Source organism: Prionailurus bengalensis, chromosome A1, assembly GCF_016509475.1.
Source record: "Prionailurus bengalensis isolate Pbe53 chromosome A1, Fcat_Pben_1.1_paternal_pri, whole genome shotgun sequence".
In the NCBI taxonomy this organism is placed as follows: Eukaryota; Metazoa; Chordata; class Mammalia; order Carnivora; family Felidae; genus Prionailurus; species Prionailurus bengalensis.
The window spans coordinates 138328760-138351931 of record NC_057343.1 but is presented as its reverse complement, the minus strand read 5'-3'; the positions used below and the strand labels follow the sequence as shown (position 1 = coordinate 138351931).

The 23172-nt window shown below is 34.5% G+C and overlaps 1 protein-coding gene across 1 annotated transcript in view; it reads right to left on the bottom strand.

The window, feature by feature from the left end:
• Positions 1-23172, bottom strand: part of FCHO2 (FCH and mu domain containing endocytic adaptor 2) — a 124498-nt gene that overhangs the window by 62626 nt on the left and 38700 nt on the right. The window contains 3 exon segments of the mRNA XM_043591814.1: positions 7507-7603; positions 8655-8753; positions 12960-13064. Coding sequence (XP_043447749.1) covers positions 7507-7603; positions 8655-8753; positions 12960-13064 — 301 coding nt within the window.

Sequence of the window (23172 nt, the reverse complement as noted above, 5' to 3'; positions counted from 1 at the left end):
TAGGCCTAGGGTAGAGTTTGAGATCCTGCATTTATAACAAGCATCCAGTGATAAAATGCTCTAGTTACTGAACAATGGCTGTACCTAAGACTCAGATGAGGAGTTTTAAAATATAGTGGTACTGAGGAACCACCCTAGACCACTGCAGTCAGAATTTCTGGGACAGGGAACTGTCTGTACATTTTTTAAAAAAGAGATAGAGAGGCAGGGAGGGGGAAGAAGGGAAGAGAGAGTAAAAGAGAGGGAGAAAGAAAGAGAAAGGGAGGGAGAGAGAGGAAGGAAGGAATGGAGGAAGAAGAGAAGGGAAGAGAAATGAAGAGAAATGAAAGGGAAAGAGAATAAAATTTCTACTGCTGATTCTTATATATATATCCAAGGCTTGAGAATCAGTGATGAGGCAAACTTAGGAACCATGCTCTTAAATGAAAAAAGCTGGTTTTTCACTATGAAATTTCAGTCACTGTAAAACTTCAAAGTCCAAAATTTCATTTAGTTCTCCAAACAAAGGATCTTAAACACTGAAGTATAATCACCTACATCCAAAATCTGACACTACCTCTATACTTCCATATTGAGTCATTTTTTCACCCTCTGTGATACTGATAAAACCTTACGTGATTATACCCAATTCACTAAATCTCTTTTCCCTGGGAACTTCCCTCTTCACCACCAGTGGTGAAGAAGCCTGTTTATACTATGTGATCTAGTCAGAAATGACTAGATTAGAAAGATTACCTGGACCAGATTCTTTCTCCGAGAAATTTGTAAACAGAACAAAACCTGGGTTAATTCTGAGCTGTGGCTTCAACTAAAGAACCAGTAAAAATACCTAGAAATTACAGAGAGGTCACCTTATGTCCTATGCCTGGAAAAGCAAAGAAACCATTGTGCAATAATAATAATAATAATAATAATAATAATAAAGCAGTAGAGATAGATCAAATGAAGGAAAAATTATTCCTAGTATTACTACAGGTTTGAGTTTCCTTCTGCAGCCTGGCTACACTCCTGATTTTGGATCCTTGGGATATGTTTCTTTCTAATAAATCTCCTTTTAGTCCAAACTGGTTTAAGTTAGCTTCTTTTACATACTGCAGAAAAAGCTAAAACTCTGTTCTTGTTATTATGCACATATAAAAATTATAATCAGCTTACTTTACTTTTTTACCTCTATTTTGTTGCCTGTGTTATACATTTAACATTTTTAACGGCTACTTCAAATTAATGAAATAAGTTGTCCTTAGACAAAGCCTGCTCAAAACAGCTTAATTTTTACTTCGTAATTTAGGATTATTATTATGAGAATCGGTTACTATGCTGTGACATGACTGCAGATGTAGTTAGGGCAGGGTGTCAGAATAAATTTTTTCTGAACTGAAGAAGAGCAGAATCAGCTTTTGAAGAAAGATTATATACTATTGTGGGACACACAATTCTCATGAACTATATGACATACCCGCTACTATACTACACAGGAAGTATATTTTCTAACAATTCTGTAAAGAGTAAAACAGTAAATATATTAGATTTTGTGGGCCCTAAGTCCTGTCACAACTACTGACCTCTGCTCCTGTGGTACAAAAAGTACTATAGACAATACATAAGTAAACATGACTGTTCAAAACAACTTGCATCAACAATGACATCTGAATTTTCTAATTTTTGTGTATCATAAAATACTACTTTTCTTTTGATTTTTTTTTCCCCAATCGTTAAAAAATGTAAACCCAGGGGCGCCTGGGTGGCTTAGTCAGTTAAGCATCGACTTCAGTTCAGGTCATAATTTCACAGTTCATGGATTTGAGCCCACGTCGGATTCTGCAGTGACAGCTCAGCCTGCTTCAGATTCTCCTCTCTCTCTGCCCCTCCCCCACTCGTGCTCGGTCTCTCTCTCAAAAATAAATAAACATTAATTAATTAAAATTGTAAACCCAGTCTTTGCTTGTAGACCTCTACAAGCTGCTATAACCCAACTTAAAAATAAGCAGAGCTAAACTTGACTCAATGGCCATAGTTTGCTGATTCTTGCTCTAAAAAATATAGAAGAGGATCAGTATCAGGTTCCATGTACATCCCATAGGGCTGAGTTTTATGTCACTGCACTGAGTGACTAGGATACAACAGGTAAAGCTGTACTTCTTCACATATAACCTTTTCTATGTTACTTTTTTGGACAGCTCTCCTCTTTTACTTTCTATTTGTGCTAATCTACATTATCCTCTTCCCTAATCATCATTCTGAAAGGTCAACTGCTTTTGCTATAAAATAGAAAAACCAAGAAATCACAGCTGGTGTAGTTTATGAGTCTATGTCTCTTCTCGGCTTTTTAAATTTTGCTTTTGACACTAGGGTTTCTTCTCTGATTAAAAAAAAAAAAAAAAAAAAAAACTTTGGTAGGGAGGAGTGGTAGGAAGCTTTATTTGTGCATTTGACATTATTCCAAATCCTTGAAAGCTCTAGAAACATGATTTTAGATTTTTTAAAAATTATTTGTTTTACCCTACACTTCAAAATAATACACATAGGGGCACCTGGGTGGCTCAGTCAGTTAAGCGTCTGACTTCAGCTCAGGTCATGATCTCACAGCTCGTGAGTTTGAGCCCCGCATCGGGCTCTGTGCTGACAGCTTAAGAGCCTGGAGCCTGCTTCAAATTCTATGTCTCCCTCTCTCTCTCTCTGCTCCTCCCCTGCTCATGCTCTGTCTCTCCTTCAAAAATAAATAAAAACATTAAAAATTTTTAAAAATAAAAATAAAAAATAAAATAATACACATAATGTAGAAGCTAAAAATTTCCAAATATCCCATCAATTTCATTTAGGCAGTATGACCATAGGAATCTTAGTTTTCCTTTTTCCTTTGTGGCTGATTGTTTTTCATGTGTACCTTTCTCAAGATTTTCATATTTTTATCTTTAAACACAGTATAATTCCTGGAAGTCCTCAAATGAAAGCTATAAACCTATATTATCATATAATGAAAATACAGATAAGTTTTATTTAAACATATTATACACTGGCCTACCAACTTTTTAGGTATTTATCCTTTTGTTTCTTATAAAAAGAAACTTGTTTAACTTTTATGTATTATAAAAAGTATATAGCAAAATCAGCAGAATGACTGTAAAACAGGGAACTCCAAATATGGTTATAATCTCCTTTGGCAATTAAAATACATGAGAATTGACAGGAATACTAGGATGTTATTTGAACACAGAAAGATATTCACAGTTAGAAAACACCTGTTCATTCATAACCCTTTCAGACCACAGGTGCTTTGATATTCAAAGCATCTGCTTACAGTGGTGACTCCAATTCCAGAAAAGTCAAGCAGTATTACACTCAAAAAGTAATGATAGTAAGAGTACAGAGGTTCCTCAAAAATTTAAAAATACAACTATCATATGATCCAGCAATTCCACTTCTAGATATTTATCTGAAGAAAACAAAATCACTATCTCAAAAAGATATCTACATGGCCAAGTTCACTGCAGCCTTATTTACAATAACCAAGATGGGGTAACAACCTAAGTGTCCACTGATGAATGAATGGATAAAGAAAATGTGTTGTATATATACAATGGAATATTATTCAGCCATTAAAAGAAAGAAAGAAACCCTGCCATCTGCAACAACATGAATGGACCTTGAGGATATTATGCTGAATGAAGTAAGTCAGAAAAAGACAAATACTACATGACCTCACTTATATGTGGAATCTAAAGAACACCCAACTCATAAATACAAATAAAAGATTGGTGGTTGCCAAAGGTAGGGGTTGGGAGTGAAGGGTAGGTGAAATGGTTAAAGATGGCAAAAGGTACAAACTTCTACTAATAAGATAAGTAAGTCCTGGAGATGTAATACACAGCATGATGACTATAGTTAACAACACTATGCTGTATATTTGAAAGCCGCTAAGAAAGAGTTCTTAAAAGTTCTCATTACAAGGGGTGGATGCTAACTAAACTTATTTGGTAATCGTTTCTTATATACATATATCAAATCATTATGTTGCACATCTAAAAATAATACTATATGTCGATCATATCTTAATTTTTAAAAAGGTAATGACAAAAAAAGCCACTTCATATAATAAGTATTATAAAACAGTCTCAATGAATAGTGAAAAAGTTGTAATGCTCTCAGTGCTGATTTACATAGGATAACTGGACACAAAGTTAGAGGTTGTATCTTTGAACAGGTAACTGCTAAAGGAAAAAAAGGTCATTTTTCAGCACAAGAATAACAGGTTAATTTTTAGATATACAAAATTTTTACAAAACTGGGCCTCTTGTTTTCTTTATAAAATAATATATCCCATAGGACAAAAACTAGTTTAAGAAGGAATTCATCCACCAGAGGGGGCCCTTACAAAACAGGAAAAAGAAAATGTTAACAACAATCAGCAGTATATACAATTCAAGGTTAGAATACATCTCACAGAAGTCTATGAATTCCATACAATCACATGTAAATTTTTTGAGTACACTATTTTTCTGAGAAACACAAAATTTTTATCACTGCAATGGGCCCCCAGGCTCATTTGTTCAGGTGCCCGTAAGATGAACAAATACACAGAAAGAGCTGTGACTAGTCACCCATAGCAAGCCAACTAGAGAAGTAATATTTATCTCGTCCACTCCACTCCGACACCATTCTTTTTTTTTTTTTTTATAGTTAGCTCTAGGACCACTTTTTTGAAAGTTAGTCATTTATAGTCACTGTCAACCCTAGAACTGTCACCTAACTCTGGACTTAGTGATTATTCCTAGGAAAGCCCATGTCATCACCATGATGTGGCCTCTGTTTTACCTCCTACACTTTAGCTACATAGGAATTTTCTACATGTCATAGTATATCTTAAGACCAGAGAATTTAAATTTAAAAGGAAACAATATCCATTAGTAGCCACACACTAATCAGAAATGTATTAATTTTTTAACATAACATTTATTAAGTACTCAACAAATGTTACATTATCTTATGTAACCCTCACTCACAACAACCTCATGAAGCAAAATACTATTATAATCCCTACTTTACAGATGACAGCAATAAGGCTTAAAAATCTCGCTGCTAGTAAAGAACCACCACAAACTACAGGGCTAAGTACTGTGCTATATCACAGATAAGAAAATAACTGAAATTTTTACTGAGATAATTACAGATTCACATACAGCTGTTAAAAACAAAACAAAAACAGTTAAAGGGAGACTCCTGGTATACTTTGCCCAATTTCCTGCCATGATAACATTTTGCAAAACTACAATGTAACATCACAAACAGGATACTGATAATAGTACAATTTACCAATCTTGTTTAGTGTTCTAAGGCACTTTTAACCAGCCAATACATCTTTGCTTTTATCTATCAATACTTCTAAATGCTCTATATAAAAACTGTATTTGTTCTCCAATTGTTTTTAACCTCTCTTAACTGATCTTCCCTCTCATTTAATCTCTTTATAAAGAATTTTATAGTTTCATACTTTTCTGTAATTATATGTCTCAACATCCTCATTCTCTTTATATTTGTAAACCTGCTCAGTTCTAGTCTATTTTCTCCAAAGCATGGGCCGTGGGGTCAAGAATCCTGGTATTTTAGTATCAGCTCTACCATGTACTAGCTTAGACAAATCATTTAACCTCTCAACATTTCCCTCATCTTTAAAATGAGAATAATAGTACCCACTTCAACAGTTGCTAAAGATCAAAGTTTTCCTGCAAACTGTTTGGCTCGGTACATGGCAGAGAGTAAGGCACTACATTTTAACCATTATTTACTATTCCTCACCAAGACTTTTCTAACAGCAAATTCATCCACTGCAACCTCCTTAACATCCTTTACTAGTATATGTCCATTTGTTCACTCAACAAAAATGTACTATTACACATAAACAAGATAAACAGATGAATCAAATATAGAGCTTTTCTTCACATTTGCACAATTACTAAAATTTAAGGTAGACAGCAACAATGCCAAAAAAAAAGAAGGAAAAAAAGTACAGTTAAAGTTCTATGGCACTTTCAGTGGAGGAAGTAGCAAATATCCTGGGTCTTTAAGAGTTCATTCACTCGACAAATAAATGGAAAGATATGGGGAAAGACAGGAAAGAAGTAGGATATAGCATTTCCTAGAATAAGAACATAAGGACAACTAAAGCACCAAGGGGAAAAGGGACATGTATAGGAAACAGAAAGCAGTTCCAGCTGACAGCAGTGGAGGGTAATAAAGGTAAAAAAGACCAAAGACTAGTCAGGGCCAGATCCTGAAAAGCTCTGAATCTAAATCCGGAGTCTAAATTTCATTCTGTCTATAATGAAAAGTCAAAGATTTATGAGTAATGCATGTAAAAAGGATTTGAGCAGAAATGTCTACTGTGCCAGTATTTAGAAATCTGCTGCAATTGATCAGGTGGGTAGAGAGGCATGAAAAGAAGGTACGAAGGGAAAAATACTAACATATGTGGACCAATGATTTTAAAGTTAATAAAATGTAAAAGAAAAAGTGAAGAAGATTTAGGTTATAAGCCTTAGTTCTGGTAAATGCACTAAAGAATACCAGCTCCCAGACTTCCCTACAAATCACTTATCCATTCTCCTGAATTCCAAGCCACATTTTCTTTAGTAGATTGAATTATTTTTACCTATAGAGTAAAACAAATATCTTACAAGAACATGGTATAGTAACTAATAAACAAAATCAAGAAATCTGGAAGACTCTATGCTGAGCAGGGCAAGAGAATGGGCTACTGACTACATTTGACATATCATAACATGCTTATTAAAAGTAAGATTCAGGATACTATAATTATTCATTCATAAGACAGAAACCAGAATTCCTGTATTCATTTGTTCAGGATATAACCTCAATGTCTAAAACACTGTCTGAAATACCTCTAGCAGCAACAAATATATTTGTTGAACATATATGTCAATAAGAAAATTTTTAAAGCTATTACATTTTACAAAAGGTTTTCTGTTGGTCTCAATGCTCTGAGGGCTCAATATTCTCTCCTATTCATCCTCTTACTAAGATGGCCTTCTGTTCATACAGAAAATAGACAATGATATTGTAATAGCATTGTATGGCAATAGATGGTAGCTATGCTTGTGGTGAGCACAGCAAAAACCAGAAAGAAGGTGAATCACCATGCTGCATGCCTGAAACTAACATTATGTGTCAATGACCATGATACTCAAAAAACTTTTTTAATTAAAAATAAAAAATAAAAATAAGCTGTTACTCTTTGAAAAATGTAAATAAACTGCAGCATATTAATTTACTAAAGGTTATAATAACCATTTTAATATTAAATTATTAACCACTAAAGGCCAGATTAACTTAATATATTATCAGACACGAAATAAATGATATCTAATATTCTACACATATTTTTAGATACCTTGCAAGCTACATTTTGCAGGCTGGGAATTCAAAAGCAAATATATTTGTTCCCAGATGGGAAATTTGAATACATTTCCTTACAGAGTTTTATCATCTTACCAGGTCTTTCCTTCCCAGTGCCTTTTGACTCAGCAAATTTTTGTATCAAGCTTTCAACTGTAGTGTTAGCCATGTTATTTATAAATTCTTCATGGACCTATTAAAATGAAATAAAGAAATTTTTTTTCCACTAAAAATTCTTACTATACTTCAGACAAAACTTCCACAAAGAAATTAATATTCATTACACCAAAATATGTGGTTTTTTCCATCCAAAGCCATTGAGAACTTTCATTTACCTAGCACGCTCTTTTACCTCACAGTGTTAGTAAACCCGTGGGTACCAACCACTGTTTACATGAATCCCTCAAGATATAGCCTCCCAACCTTAGAAGTCCAGGGAGTTTCCTGTTCTCATCTTTGAATGTTTTAGACACATAATTCCTAAGACTAAAACTTATACAGATCTCTAATAATTTTTAGATCTTTAATAAAAAATAACAGACTTCATCCTTCTCTATTTCAATGTACTCCAAACTGTCATCATTAAACTGCTTTCATATTTTTGGAAAAAAAATTTTTTTCTTAAAGATTTTCTTAAGTAATCTCTACACCCAATTTGGGCCTTAAAATCACAACCCTGAGATTAAGAACCGAATGCTCCCCCAACTGAGCCAGACAGGCATCCCTATTTTTAGAAAATTTCTAAGCACAAATTCTATAATTCATTGCTGCTCTAAATTATAAAACAGAAAAACTTAAAAAAAAAATTTTTTTTTAACTGGTAACTTCAGAGTTTTAATGTAAAAGACTGAGCTACAGTTAATCTTTTTTAATGTTTATATATTTTTGAAAGAGAGAGCGTGAGCAGGGAAGGGGCAAACAGAGAGGGACAGGATCTTAAGCAGGCTTTGTGAGAGCCCGATGCAGGGCTCAAATTCATGAATCATGAGATCATGACCTAAGCCAAAGTAGGACACTCAACCAACTGAGCTGCCCAGGTGCCCCAGAGCTATAATTTTAACAATTAATTTGAATTATCATCCTTGGTAGCCAATCAAAAATCCATTTTATTTTATATTTAACACATGTAAGTACATATTCTTTATATGCAATAAGTCAGTATCATATTGAGTTTTGCATTTTTTAAAGAGTCATATATGAACATAAAATTTTCATGAATCTGTTCAACAAAAGGAAAAACTTACCTGGCCTATTTGCAAATGAATTTCCTTTATAGCATTTGACAAGGATTCTATAATTTCCTTTATGTGAATGACATGAGCTTCTTCAATATCTTGAAATTTCTGGGTAACAAATATGAAAAGTTATATATATACACACACACACACATATATACACACACATAAAAGAAATATACACTCTCGGGGCGCCTGGGTGGCGCAGTCAGTTAAGCGTCCGACTTCAGCCAGGTCACGATCTCGCGGTCCGTGAGTTCGAGCCCCGCGTCGGGCTCTGGGCTGATGGCTCGGAGCCTGGAGCCTGTTTCCGATTCTGTGTCTCCCTCTCTCTCTGCCCCTCCCCCGTTCATGCTCTGTCTCTCTCTGTCCCAAAAATAAATAAACGTTGCAAAAAAAAAAAATTTTTTTTAATTAAAAAAAAAAAAAAGAAATATACACTCTCTCTCTCTGAAATCAAAGAATTTTTTTTTAATTTTTTTTTTCAACATTTTTATTTATTTTTGGGACAGAGAGAGACAGAGCATGAACGGGGGAGGGGCAGAGAGAGAGGGAGACACAGAATCGGAAACAGGCTCCAGGCTCCGAGCCATCAGCCCAGAGCCCGACGCGGGGCTCGAACTCACGGACCGCGAGATCGTGACCTGGCTGAAGTCGGACGTTTAACCGACTGCGCCACCCAGGCGCCCCCAAAGAATTTTTTATATAATTTATTTTTTTAAGTACTCTCTATACCCAATGTGGGGCTTGATTGAACTCATGACCCCACAACCCCAAGATCAAGAGTCACATGCTCTACCAACTGACCCTGAAATCAAAACACCTTTTAAGTCATCTTAATAGAGCTAACCAAATTTAGTGAGTTACCATTATTACGTAATGTTTAACAATACTTCTAGACAAATGGGTCTAGTAAACATAATGAAATGTTTAACTTTTTATTATGTTAATTTTTTGTTATGTCATTTCTCAGGCACATATGAACTTGATTTTGAAGATGCCACAAATTAAAATCTAAAATCATGGTCAGAAAATTAGGAGACCTAAATGAGAAGTGTCACAACAGCCAAGCCAAGGTAGAAGTGTTTCAAACCAAAGAGCAATTAGGTGACAGAGCAAAAACTACCGTTTTCTTCTGAAGACTTTACAATCTAACCCAAAGACTCTAACAGTATGTTTTTAATCCTTGAAATGTTAACATGTAGCCTTCAAAAGAAGTAATTTATGGTCAAAGAAATGTGGAAAAGCCTGTATACTCGATCTCAGCAGTTCTAAACTGAAGGTGGGGATATATCCAATCACCTGGAAAATGTTTTTAAACTACAGAACACATAGATTTTCTACAACTACCCACAGAATGGAAGTGGAAAAAGATGAAAATGTTTTTTGGAAAAATTCCCCGGGTCATTCTGAGTATTTATTCCCCAAGAAGAAAACTTGGCTAGACTTGGCTTCCAACACACAGATTAAAAACCCCGAGAAATACTGAAATAAAACATGTTTTCATTTTGCTTAACCCAGTGTTTTCTAAATTTCTTTGACCACACAACCCTTTTTGTTTTTCTTCTTCTCTTAATATCTATTAATATCTCAAAGAACAATAATAATCCTCAAAACAGGATTTGGGAAATGCTGAACTAGCTTTCTTCAAACAAAATATATTTGTCATTTCTACTGCACAAACCTGATTACCCTTATTTTTTTGTTTTTTTGTGGGTTTGTGTGTGTGTGTGTGTGTGTGTGTGTGTGTGTGTGTTTGCCAAATTAAATCAGTTCTAAGAAATAGGCCTAAATGCCATGTCATTTTTCTCTGGTTAGTTTAGCAAATTAAATTCCCTTACCCTATATTTAATATAAAATTTTCTTCAGCAGTGAGTCATAGGACCAGAAAATCACTAAGCCAAATGATCATACATATAAAGGGTCTGAACTTCTCTAAAAAGAATCAATAATGGTGAAATTATAATTTTGGCAATAAGGCAACCCAAATTCACAAACTTAAATCAAGTTTATTCATAAAAATGGCAGAGTTAAAATGTCTTATCTTGACTAATTCTGACCAAATCAATGAGAATATCAATATTTCAAAACTCTGAATTACTCTCTTACGAAGTAAGGAATATTCAGCAGAAGCATGATTCTTGTTTATGTTCACATTCTAAGAATTTGCCCTCAGCTTAATATTCTGCAATTAATCAGAAATTTTCTCAAGACATACCCAAATCCAGAAAACCTATGTCAAACATCCAAAAGTTTCATATGGATAATCTCTAATTGCAAGAAAAGTATGCCACCTTCTCATTCTCTTTTAAAACAGCTACACTGAATAAGACATATCCTTAATGACTTAAAAATATCTTGAAGTCACACAAAAACTCAAAAGTATGATTCACATTTAGATATTGTGCTGGGTTGTTTTTTGTTTTGTTTTGTTTTGTTTTGTTTGCTTTTTTAGGGGGTGGGGAATGTGCTAAATATCGCAACTGCTCAGAATTAGTGACTACTAAACTCAGAGTAATGCAGCAATGGGCCTCCTTTTTAGAAGGAAACGTAAACCCTACCTACTAGAGCCTGCTCCTTGCCTATCTCTTTAACCTCACTTCTTACCACTATCTCTCTTCACTTAGTTTTATTAAGCACTCTTTGCTTTCTACAATGTGACAGCTCTTTCATACTTCTGGGTCTTATACCCATAGGTCCCCAATGCCTGGAACACTCATGCCCTGGAATGCATCCCGTTACTCATTCAAGTCTCAGTTTTAAATCCCACTTCTCCAAAAAGGCCTTTCCTAACTCCCAAATCCAAATTAGGTTGCTCCTATTATTCTATCTCATAGAATCCTTCTTTTCCTTGTAATAGGTATAATAGCTCGTAACTTTATATTTAACCATGTATTTGTTTGCCTCCCTCCTCTATATTGTACACTCCACCTAGAGCAGGGAGTTACTCGTTTCGTTTACATATATACCGTATACACCAGCAATTAGCACAGTGCCTACAATATCGCAAGACAGATGCACATATGCCTGCACACAAGCATGAAAGTCTTTTGATTTCTGAGATGTCTATCAATCATCTCTCCAAGCAGGAAGACTCCCTAGAATCCAAAAAGGCAGATTAATATAAAGTCCTTCTTCACACTTACTGAAGGCCTACCAAGCGCTGGGAAGTATTCTAAATGCTAAGGAAATAATAAATCAATCCCTTTTACCATAGAACTTATCCTTTAGTGGAGGAAGATGAACAATAAAAAAAATATAGGTAGAAGAACTAGTGTGCTTCACTACATTCAAATATGATAACTAAGAATAATGTTCTAAGAAGAGGTTCCTTGGGGCGCCCGGGTGGTTCAGTCAATTAAGCATGTGACTTTGGATTTCGGCTCAGGTCATGATTTCATGGTTCATGGGTTCAAGCCCCACATCTGGCTCTATGCTGACAGCATGAAGTCTGCTTGAGATTCCATCTCCCTCTCTCTCTGCCCCTCCCCCACTTGTTTGCTCACTCTCAAAATAATAAACAAAAATAAAAAATAAAAACTACATTTAAAAAAAAAGCTCACCAGCTTCAATACCAGAGTGAAGAAGACACAGAATAGCTACCACCAGCCCATGATGAGTAAGAACATAACAAATAAACCCTTGCCACTGTAAGCACTGAGATGTGGGTTTTTGTCATCTCAGCATACCCAGCCTATCCTGACAAAGTGCTTAGGAGCAAAACAAAACAAGAAAAGAGTACGAGAGAGTGGGAATAGAAGTTTTAGGTATGATTCATAAAAGGCGCCCATCTTAAACCTAGGCTTTTAATTAAGGTTCTAAGAACATTGAATAGGGTATAAATTATCCCAAGTTTATGGGAGACTTTTTTTTAATGGTCTGTTTTCCTCAACTAAAATGGAAGTTCTATGGAAGCAGGGATTCTTGACTCTTTTGTTAACGGCTATATTCTCAGCGGTGAATCATTTCCAGTTCTCTTAAGCAGAAATCAATTTTAAAATTCATACATGAGGCTAACAATCAGCACTGTCTTCATCATCTACCAATTTCCTCACTTTCCCCAGTTGTCTGTAAACAGCCTTTTCTGCTGTATCTGAATAACCCCTTATCATGTCATAATTATTGCATAATTGCCATAATCATTGGTCCTCGATCTCCAAAATAAGATGTGTATCTTTAAAACAGCATTAAAAAAACATATAGATTGTGTATTTTAACATTTCTAATACTAGAAAATTATATGGCACAAAAATCATTTATTTGTATCAGTAAATGAAATATCCTGTTTTAGATTTAAAGCTTAAAAATACCAACCTGAGCTGTTTCTGTCATTTTCTGTTCAAAATCAGCTTTCGCTAATGCATATTTTTCCACATAAAGTTTATAGGTATCTGTAGCTTTCTTAGATTTAACAGCTGCCTGTAATAAAACAAAAACATTTTTAACTATACAATGACCTGTTTTCTTTCCTGATGTAAGTTCATATGAAATAACTATTTAAATGCATTTTAAGGGGTGAGGCCTATGATGAGTTCAATAGGACATAAACTAACTTTAATACCTTTTTTCAAGTCCTCATTGGCAATATTTTTTGTTTAGTCACAGAATAACACAGAAATTAAACATTGATTCTCCTTTCTGTCTGACAGAATGGGCTTTGAAAAGTTAAAATACTCTTATTACATAACTCAGGGTAAGATCATATAACCACATTCTAATGTGTTAATAAGAATTCAATGAACAAAATGTGACAATACCATCAGAATATGCTTGACTCTTCCACACCTGTGAGTCTTCCTTCCTCCCACAATACACACATATCCCATTTAATGTCTAATTAATAACTAAAAACATAGCTCAAAAGTTGAGAAAATCAATTTTCTTTGTTTCTCAGTTTCCATTATGCTCTAACAAATCTACAAATTTGTTTTTAATCATTGCCCAGTTTTTCAAGATTTCTATTTTTTTGAGGGGGGCTGGGGGGGCAGAGGGAGAGAGAGAATCTTAAGCAGGCTCCAGGCCCAGCATGGAGCCTGACGTGAGGCTCAATCTCACAAACTGTGAGATCATGACCTGAGCCAAAATCAAGAGATGGATGCTTAATGGACTGAGCCACCCAGACACCCCTTAAGATTTCTATTTCTAAAAAGTAGTTATTACATTATTATAGCTCTAGTTTTATCAAAGTTACTTACTCAATAAAAACTGGATATATTAAATATTAGGCAGTGAAGAATATGAAGATAAATTACACAGGGATCTTTTCCTCAAGGACTTCATAAAAGTAGTAGAACCTATTTTTACCTAGAAATCAGTAGAAAGCAACAAAGCCACAGAAGTAAAGATAAATGCTATAGAAGACAGACATTCAGGAAAAAGAAAGATTATGTATAACTTGTAGGGTGGAGCAGACATATGGCTATCAAGAAACAACCATTCTCAAAGGACTGATCAATTTGGACATGGGAAGTCTGGCAGAAGATCAAAAAAGGAGAAGATAAGGATTTCAAGATACAAATATCTTGATGAATTTTCTTGATGAATTAAGAGATTGTTAAGAGGAGGAACTGAGGCACCTGGTCATTCTGTTGAGCGTCTGACTCTTGATTTCAGCTCAGGTCATGATCCCAGGGTTATGGGATCAAGCCCTGCATCGGGCTCTCCACTGAGTATGGAGCCTGCTTAAGACTCTCTCTCTCCCGCTGTTCCTCTCCCCCATTGACACACTCTCTCTAAATAAAATTTTAAAAATTTTTTTCAAAAAAAAAAAAAAAGAGTGGGGAAAAGTAGAGTAGGATACGGCTGAGAGCTTCAAGAAAACAAACAAACAAAAAAATTCACACCAGGGTTGTGGAAGATACAACAGGTAATAACTAGATGAGTACAAGTATTACTAAGAGCCACTGAGGGCTAAGCAAAGCTGGAAAACATGGAATTTGTATGAAGCTAATCTGAATCAACATGGATTATCTCCTACTATGTTCAAGAATAAGGATTAGAAACAGAAAGTTGGGTTTACCTGGAGGTTTGGGACTGCCAAGAGATGTAGACAGTCCTACTCTCTAAAAAGGGCCCAATGTATGCGCCTTAAATTATGGCACCATACATTATATTAAAGACAGATGCTCCATGCTTTCCTGCATTCTTAAATAAATAATATAGGATGCCACTTTATCTTGTAGCATACAGAAAACTGGTTTTGGAGCCAGAAGACTCTGTCTTGGAGCTTTATATAGTTCTCTCATTCCTAAAATGGGAAGAATACCACCTAGTTTTTAAAGCTTTGGCAGTGATGAAATGTAACTTATGTAAAATGAGTGGAACAGGGTCTGGCATATAGTTAAATCTACAAAATAAACAGTATTTGCTATTATTATGATTTCTAAAAGTAATACCAGTAGGAAGATATATCATTGTAAATTTTATGGTTATTGTATCTAGTAGTTGTACTTAGTTCTCCACCCCTAGAGTAAGTAGTTAAAGCCTATAATGATTTTCTAGTTTGCTTTATGAATGTTGTTGTGTTTTTTTTGTTTTGTTTTGTTTTGTTTTGCCCTTTTCCCATTGTCTCAGGCCATTTGACATTAATTATACTATGGTCAGTATAGTTGCTGTAACATCCTGGCCTTGCTCAAACACGTAACAATTAAATGACATAGATATTTAAAATTTACTAAGTATGTTTACAGGAAGCCCAGATTTAAGAAAACATTTCAATGGTGTGATTATCCGAGTTTCCTTTGGATCTTTTTAATACCAACAGACTTCTGTCTCTTCTTCCAGCTACCTAAAGTTTCAGTCTGTGCAAGAATAATGAGCAACTTACAGTCCGTGGAGTCATTTTCAATGACAGAGTTTAGCAAAATAATGTAGTCTCATTGGCAGCCCCTTCTTCTTTGCTTGTTCCTTATCCTGACATCTATTCCTATTTTCTGTTGCCTATTAAGTTACTGCCTAACAATTTATGTGCTAGCTACACAGAAAGACCTGAGTTGTGATCACTCCTAGAGATATATGCAATTTGAAAAAACAAATCATAAAAATGGAAAATTTCCCCCAATATGACTATAATGATTGTGTCTATACTTTTAAAAAGTAATTTATTTCATGAGATCTTCCTGTTTTCTTTTTTACAGGTTCTGTACAAAATAGGTCACTCTGCCCTTTCTAAACTTACCATTAAAACCTCTAACCTCTTGCTCTGCACTATTCAATATGTTTTGGCTCCCCCAAAAGAAGGAAGTTTCTTGAATACAGAAGGAGGGAATATGTATTTTAGCCTTTAATAAACTTCATAACATCTAGCATAATGACAGGCACATGGTAGGAACTAAAACATTTACCTAAAACATTACCTACCTACTGCACGCATATTATCACTTTATAATGCAACAATCAGAAAAATTTGAGGGGTGCCTGTGTGGCTCAATGGGTTAAGCGGCTGACTTTGGCTCAGGTCATAAACTCAAAGTTCCTGAGTTCAAGGCCAGCATCGGGCTCCCTGCTGCCAGTGCAGAACTCACTTTGGATCCTCTGTCTCCCTCTCTCTCTGCCCCTCCCCAGCATGCACGCTGTCTCTCTCTCAAAAATAAATGAACATTAAAAATATATACATGTATTTGAATAAGCCACTTAAAAAGCCAAGAACCTAATCTTTAGCCTGTATTTAAAATAAAATAAACTTTATTGTATTAAGAACAGGAAAAATTCAAATAATATTTTGCTATAATGATTATTTTTCCAAGTAAACATATATGCTGTGTTGCAAAAATATAATGATAGTGTCTCACACACAAGAAATTTATAATCTAACAGAAATAAAAGATCACTGCATGGGGGTCAATTCCTGCTTATAGAAGATCTATCATATTTCTACAATGTAAACAAAGCAATTATTTTACATTATTCATTACACTTATGGGACTTTAAGAGATGGAAAGAAGTTCCTGGAGCATCATTTCCTCTTCCTAAACTCAGTCTCTAGAATTCAAACTAGTTTTGGTACTCAAATTTTTACTGAGTCGACAGAGTTAGCAATAATTAATTTTAAAAGTTTAAACCATCATACTTAACTTTCTTTTTTCCTCCCAGAATATTCTCACTGTAAATCTTGGTCTAGCTATTCAACTCAGCATACTAACTTCTTTGTCCATTATTTCCAACCATAATATTATTATCTTCATCTCAAAAGTTCAGAGCAGGATCTAATTCAGGATGTAAACAGATAAGTCTTTTGGAGCCTACTTTCTGATACCAGGAAGCTGTGTAAAATTTCACTTCTCTTATTTGGAGGCATGAAGGAAGAGAGAAGATAGCCTTTAAAGTTCTAATTTTTTTTTTTTACATCAGCCCTCACTCTTCAAAGGTAAAAATAATATACCACAATCTTAAGGAAATTATATACCAACTTAGAGAAGTATCCTGGAAAACTAACAAAAGCAGTACTTAATCATAAAGGAATAAAATGAAAAAAGAAACTGTTGACTCATAAAGTATTTTAAGTAATGACAAAAACAAATTTAAAGAAAAATAAGGGTATTATATAAAAATATGCAGAAGCAATTTTAGAATGTAATTGTACTAGGAACACCTTATTGTTTTTAAATTTTTTTTAATGTTTATTCATTTTTGAGAGACAGACAGAGAGACAGAGCATGAATGGAGCAAGGGCAGAGAGAGAGACACACACACACAGAATCTGAAGCAGGCTCCAGGCTCTGAGCTGTCAGCAAAGAGCCCGAGGCGGGGCTTGAACCCAGAACCTTGAACACAGAAGCTGTGAGATCATGACCTGAACCAAAGTCAACACCTAACAACTGAGCCACCCAGGTGCCCCTTTACTTTTTTTTTTTTTAAAGCAAGAAAGAGTACTCATAGGAAACAACTATATAGCAGTATGTAGTTAAGTCAAAACAACTTCCTAAATAGTATGTATGTGTGTGTGTGTGTGTATATATATATATATATATATATATATATATATATATATACTTAGAAATGCTGTAAATTCTAGGATAGAATTATAAAAACTGAGTATCCTAGTAATAATGAACTTGACAAGTTTCATAAAGTCATTATTAAAAAGGGAAGTTGGAACATTCTTAAATGAGGAAATTATGCTTTAAAAAAAAACAGCCACATTTCTTCTCACAAATAAAAGATTGGCTTTAACACATTACCTATTGATAATAAAACAAATCCTACATTGTATTGATTTCCTTAGCATTATAAATAAATGTACTGATATACTACAAGAAATATTTAAGTGCCTATAATTTTTATAGTAAAATCCTAAGAAGCAAATATACACATATGAATTAAGTCATATTTAGTCATAGTCCACAAATGAGTGCCTTCTAAATAGTGTTTTATAAAAAATTAAGAGCTTTTAAGTGAAAATCAGAAGCATACTATGTCATAATAGCCATAAGTATTTGTTTTCAAATTTATTAAAGGAAAATGGTTCAAAGATTCAGGTTTTTAAAAATCTATATTCATGTTAATAAAAAGCTTCTTATTACAGGTCAAAATTAATGATTTACTTCAACTTGGATTTGAACATATATAAATCAGACACCTACTAACACATTTAGTACCACAAGCAAAGATACCACCTCTGAGCAAAACAATGAGAAAAAGGCACCCCTTCTCTGTGGGTCCATGCCACAACACAAGTGAAGCACAGACCACCAACTCACAACCCTTGGACACAACTGTATGCTACCATATGTTAATCAAAAAGAAATCTTTTAATTTAATCTAAATCATTACCTTATATGAAGCCTTTTTTGGTTTATATCAAAAGATTCAGACAATCATTTCTTTAAGCATAATCTCTAGTTACCATACATTTTTCAAGTGGTCAGTACACACTAGGTACTATGTTAAACCCACTGGGTTTCATTAAAAAAAAAAAAAAAAAGCAAAGAGCAGTATTTAGCCTAGGAGTACCTTAACCCTCTGGAAAATTTCAACTAACTGAGATAGTACACTTTTGCATTAATTATATGGAATCCATACCAATTTATTGACCTGTATGTTATAGTACGTACTGTAAGGAACTATTCCTATAACTCACGTTTTAAAAAATAATTATCTTAGGGGCACCTGGGTGGCTCAGTTGGTTGAGCATCCAACTTTGGCTCAGGTCATGATCACATGGGCTGTGAGTTCGAGCCCTGCGTTGGCTCTGTGCTGACAGCTCAGAGCCTGGAGCCTGCTTCTGATTCTGTCTCCCCACTCTCTACCCCTCCACTACTCATGCTCTGTCTCTCTCAAAATCTAAATAAACATAAAAAAAATAAAAATAAATAAAAAATATCTCTTTTAGTTTGAACTACAGTTGGCTTGGGGTACCTGGGTAGCTTAGTGGTTAAGCATCTGCCTCTGGATTTCGGCTCAGGTCATGATCTTATAGTCCTGAGATCAAGCCCCATGTCCAGCTCTATGCTAACAGTGCAGAACCTGCTTAGGATTCTCCCTCCCTCCCTCTCTCGCTCTCTGCTCCACTCCTCCTCACTCTCACTCTCTCAAAATAAACAAACTTAAAAAAAATAAAATGAAATGAAATATAATTGGCTTTATACTGTCTTTGTTCCTATCTTTTTTATTCTTTGTAAAAAAATTAATTATTACATAGACAAAGGGAGCCCCCTGCCCTTACCAAGCCCATTCCCCACTTGCTCTGCAAAGGTAACTCCCAATATGTGGCACAGTGTTTACTGTCCCTATGTATGTCCCTAATATAGTTAATTATACTTCAAGGCTTGTTTCTTTTTTGTTTCAGGGTTTGTTTGTTTTTTTTTTTTTTTTTTTTTTTGGTTTTTGGGGGGTTTTTTTTGCAGAAAATTAAAGACTATGTAAAAGGCATCAAAATATACATATTCTTCTGGAACTTTGCTTTTCTTGCTCAATATTATACTTTTTAGATTCACCCAAGTCAATGTTAATTCATGTCATTCTAGCTCACTTTTTTTTCTTTTTGGCTTTTATGATAAACATTTTAAAGCACACAAAAGAAGTGTAATGTACTCCATTAACCTATCACATAACTTCAAGATTCCATCCATTCCTCCCCCTCCAACATTTTTTTTTTTGCTAGAATATTTTAAATCCCAGATCTACTATTTTACCCTATATAATTTACTTGAACTGAATAGTCCCATTATATAAAAAACTCTTCTGTTGCTAAACACTAACAGTGTTTTAAATAATAATTTTTTTCAATTTGAAAATCAAACTATTATTAGAAGTCTAATTCATTTATACATATTATGGTTTAGGTATATTTGACCTTCTTCCAACTTATGTTGATCTTTCTGCCTACCATTCTTTTTTTCCCATATCCTCCTTCCTTTCCTTATCAATAAATTTTAATATCTTTTCTTTTTGCCATTTTTAAAAGATTTAAAATATACTTCAGTCCTTTTAGAAGTCATGTGTAATGTACACAGTCAATTACTACTAACTCTAACAGACCATTAACTTATAAAATACATCATCCTCTTGTGTACCATTAAAATAGAAAAATGCTATCAACTAAAGTATAAAATAATGCTTTCTTATCACTTAAAATTCTAATTTTATGTTTCAAGACAGAGTGCACCCGAGCAAGTAGGGGAGAAACAGAGGGAGAGAGAGAACGAATCCCAAGCAGGCTCCACATGCAGCACAGAGCCTGATGGGGTGCTCAATCCCACAAATGTGATATCATGACCTGAGCCAAAATCAAGAGCTAGACGCTCAACTGACTGAGCCAACCAAGCACCCCTAATTTTATGCTTTTAAAAGAGCTCTTTTAGACTTACTTAGGGGTACATTTTTATTCTATTACCACTCCTATGTGATACAGAATAAAAAGGAAGGCAAAAAGAATTAATTCTCTTGACATACTCCTAAATCTTCCTCATATTCAGATTTTGACCCTTCTCACTTGTTTTCCACTTGGGAGATTGTTGAGGTCTGTTTTTTCCCCATACAACATTATCCTCAATATCATCAAGATCATTATTGATATAGCACTTCTTAAAAATGATCCATTATTATCTCCCAGTTTCTTCTAAACACTGGTGCTCACATTTTCTTAATCTTACCAGGTCTCAACAAATGATTTTCAGTCAATACCAGAACAATTCCTTCCTCAAATGGTCTTAAGATATTCATCATCTTAAGTTGTACTTAAGTTGTACATCAAAATATTGCAGTTGTTCAATCATGCCACCAGGTACTATAACCAAGTTCACATAGGCAATAAAACTACACACAAAAGCCACCTCACCAACAGCAATTATATGATATCATCAATTGAAGATGTATTCTGACTTCAAAGATGTGAGAAAACAAGAAATACCTGGTAGCTTTTTTTCTAGTGCCTAGGTCTGCACAGACCTTTATGTAACTTGCTTAATACCAAGAATGTACTTTCAATCTGGGGACACTTTTTTTTTTCTTTATATTTATACAGGCACATTTATTTTTTGTAAGTTTTTAATTCTAATTAACATGCAGTATTATATTAATCTGGGACTGCTGAATTTCTTCAGGTATGAAAAACTCTGAGCTATTAACTCTTCAAATATTACCAGACCACCATTCTTTCCATTTTTCTCCTGGAATTCACATTAGATGAATGCTGGTAACCTTTACTTCTCTGTATTATGGTCAATTCCCTCAGTACCATCTTCCAAATTCAGTCTCTGACTATATCAAATTTAAAATCTGTCTTCTCTAGTACTTTTTTTCAATAACCATATTCATTTTCAAGTTTTGTAATTAGCTGTTTTCCTATCTAGTAAATCTTATTCCATTATGACTCTATATTTCTTAATCTTATTTAATATTTTATATTCACTTTTCTCACTGAACATCCTCAGTGTGATTGTTCTTTTGTTTTATAACATTTTGTTCTTTTGTTTTATAAATTTAAATTATATCTGCAGAGAATTCTTTTTTCTAATTGTTAAATTTATTGCTGTCTTAGTGTCAGATTTCTTAGATGGGCTTTAGAATTTTGGTTATTCGTTCATTTCCTCTTCTCTTTTTCTCTCTCCCTCCACAAGTGCTGTGTGACAGTTCCAGAGAATACAATGCATATGTTACCACCTAGAATTGTGTTATGTTCTATCCTTTGTGCCCACCCATCCCCACCAACAGTTTTCAGATTACCTCATGGCAGCTCTCCAAGGGCCCAATTTAGTCTTATCAAGTCTTACTTCCTTGGAAGAATATTGGAAATATGGCTAAAATTGTCATTAAATGGTTCCTTAGCTTGATTCGCACTCAAAATTGTGTCCATAAGTTCCCATCTTCCAATAAAGCTTTAGCCCTAGCCAGCAGCCCAAGAGTCTTCTTTTTTCCTACCTATATAGCTTCACCCAGTGAGTGGGCTCCTTGTGCTTTACTGCAAATGGCGAACACACAGTCCCCTTTAGCACACAAGAGCTTGAAGTGCAACAAACCTGCAAAATCAATCTCTACAGGCCATTTTGGGTATCTGTCCCATTTCTGGTTCATAGAGATATTATTCTTCTTTTTTGGACCCTGTTATTTTGTTTTCCCTTCTTGTATTTTATTCGTAATTGCTGTTGTCTGGAATGGTCTTTTAAACTAGTAACTTATTCTTATCGCCCTCCCAATTTTTATTTATTACACATACATTAAAGGAAATCAATTATGCCAAATTCCATCAACTGTTTTGACTTTTCCATATTCTCTTCTAGTTTCTGCCCATGTATGTACACTTTTATAATTATTATAATTGCTATAATATAGTTACAACTTGGTTTTCTTTTTCTACTGGATATTTCAAATACTTTAAAAAGCTTTCAATGGGGCGCCTGGGTGGCGCAGTCGGTTAAGCGTCCGACTTCAGCCAGGTCACGATCTCGCGGTCCGTGAGTTTGAGCCCCGCGTCGGGCTCTGGGCTGATGGCTCAGAGCCTGGAGCCTGTTTCCGATTCTGTGTCTCCCTCTCTCTCTGCCCCTCCCCCGTTCATGCTCTGTCTCTCTCTGTCCCAAAAATAAATAAACTTTGAAAAAAAAAAATTAAAAAAAAAAAAATTAAAAAAAAAAAAAAAAAAGCTTTCAAAATTATCACTCCCTATGGCTCATTCCTAAATGAGATACAACACATCAAACAAGTGAATGGTTAAACTGTTTGAAAGGGGGAAAATCTACTTTCAATTAAAATGCGAGTGGGGGAAAGGGTTGTGGTTTACCGCACTACCTCATAAATGTCTTCAAAGTCAGCAATAAATCACCCACAATACATATTTTAAAGCTTATCTTCAAGTATCTATGCCTTTCTAAATATACCACTCTTGCCTCAAAAAAAATTTTACCTCACTGTTAAACCTGACACCAAGCAGTATCTTATCAATTATCTTATAAAAATATCTTACAAATGTCAATGACATAGATATCATTCCTTTTTAAGTATTTGCTAATCTATTTACTATACACAACATATTCTGCAAACCCAGTTCTGTTTCACTTAGGTAAATCACTAACACTCAGTGTCACAGTGTCTT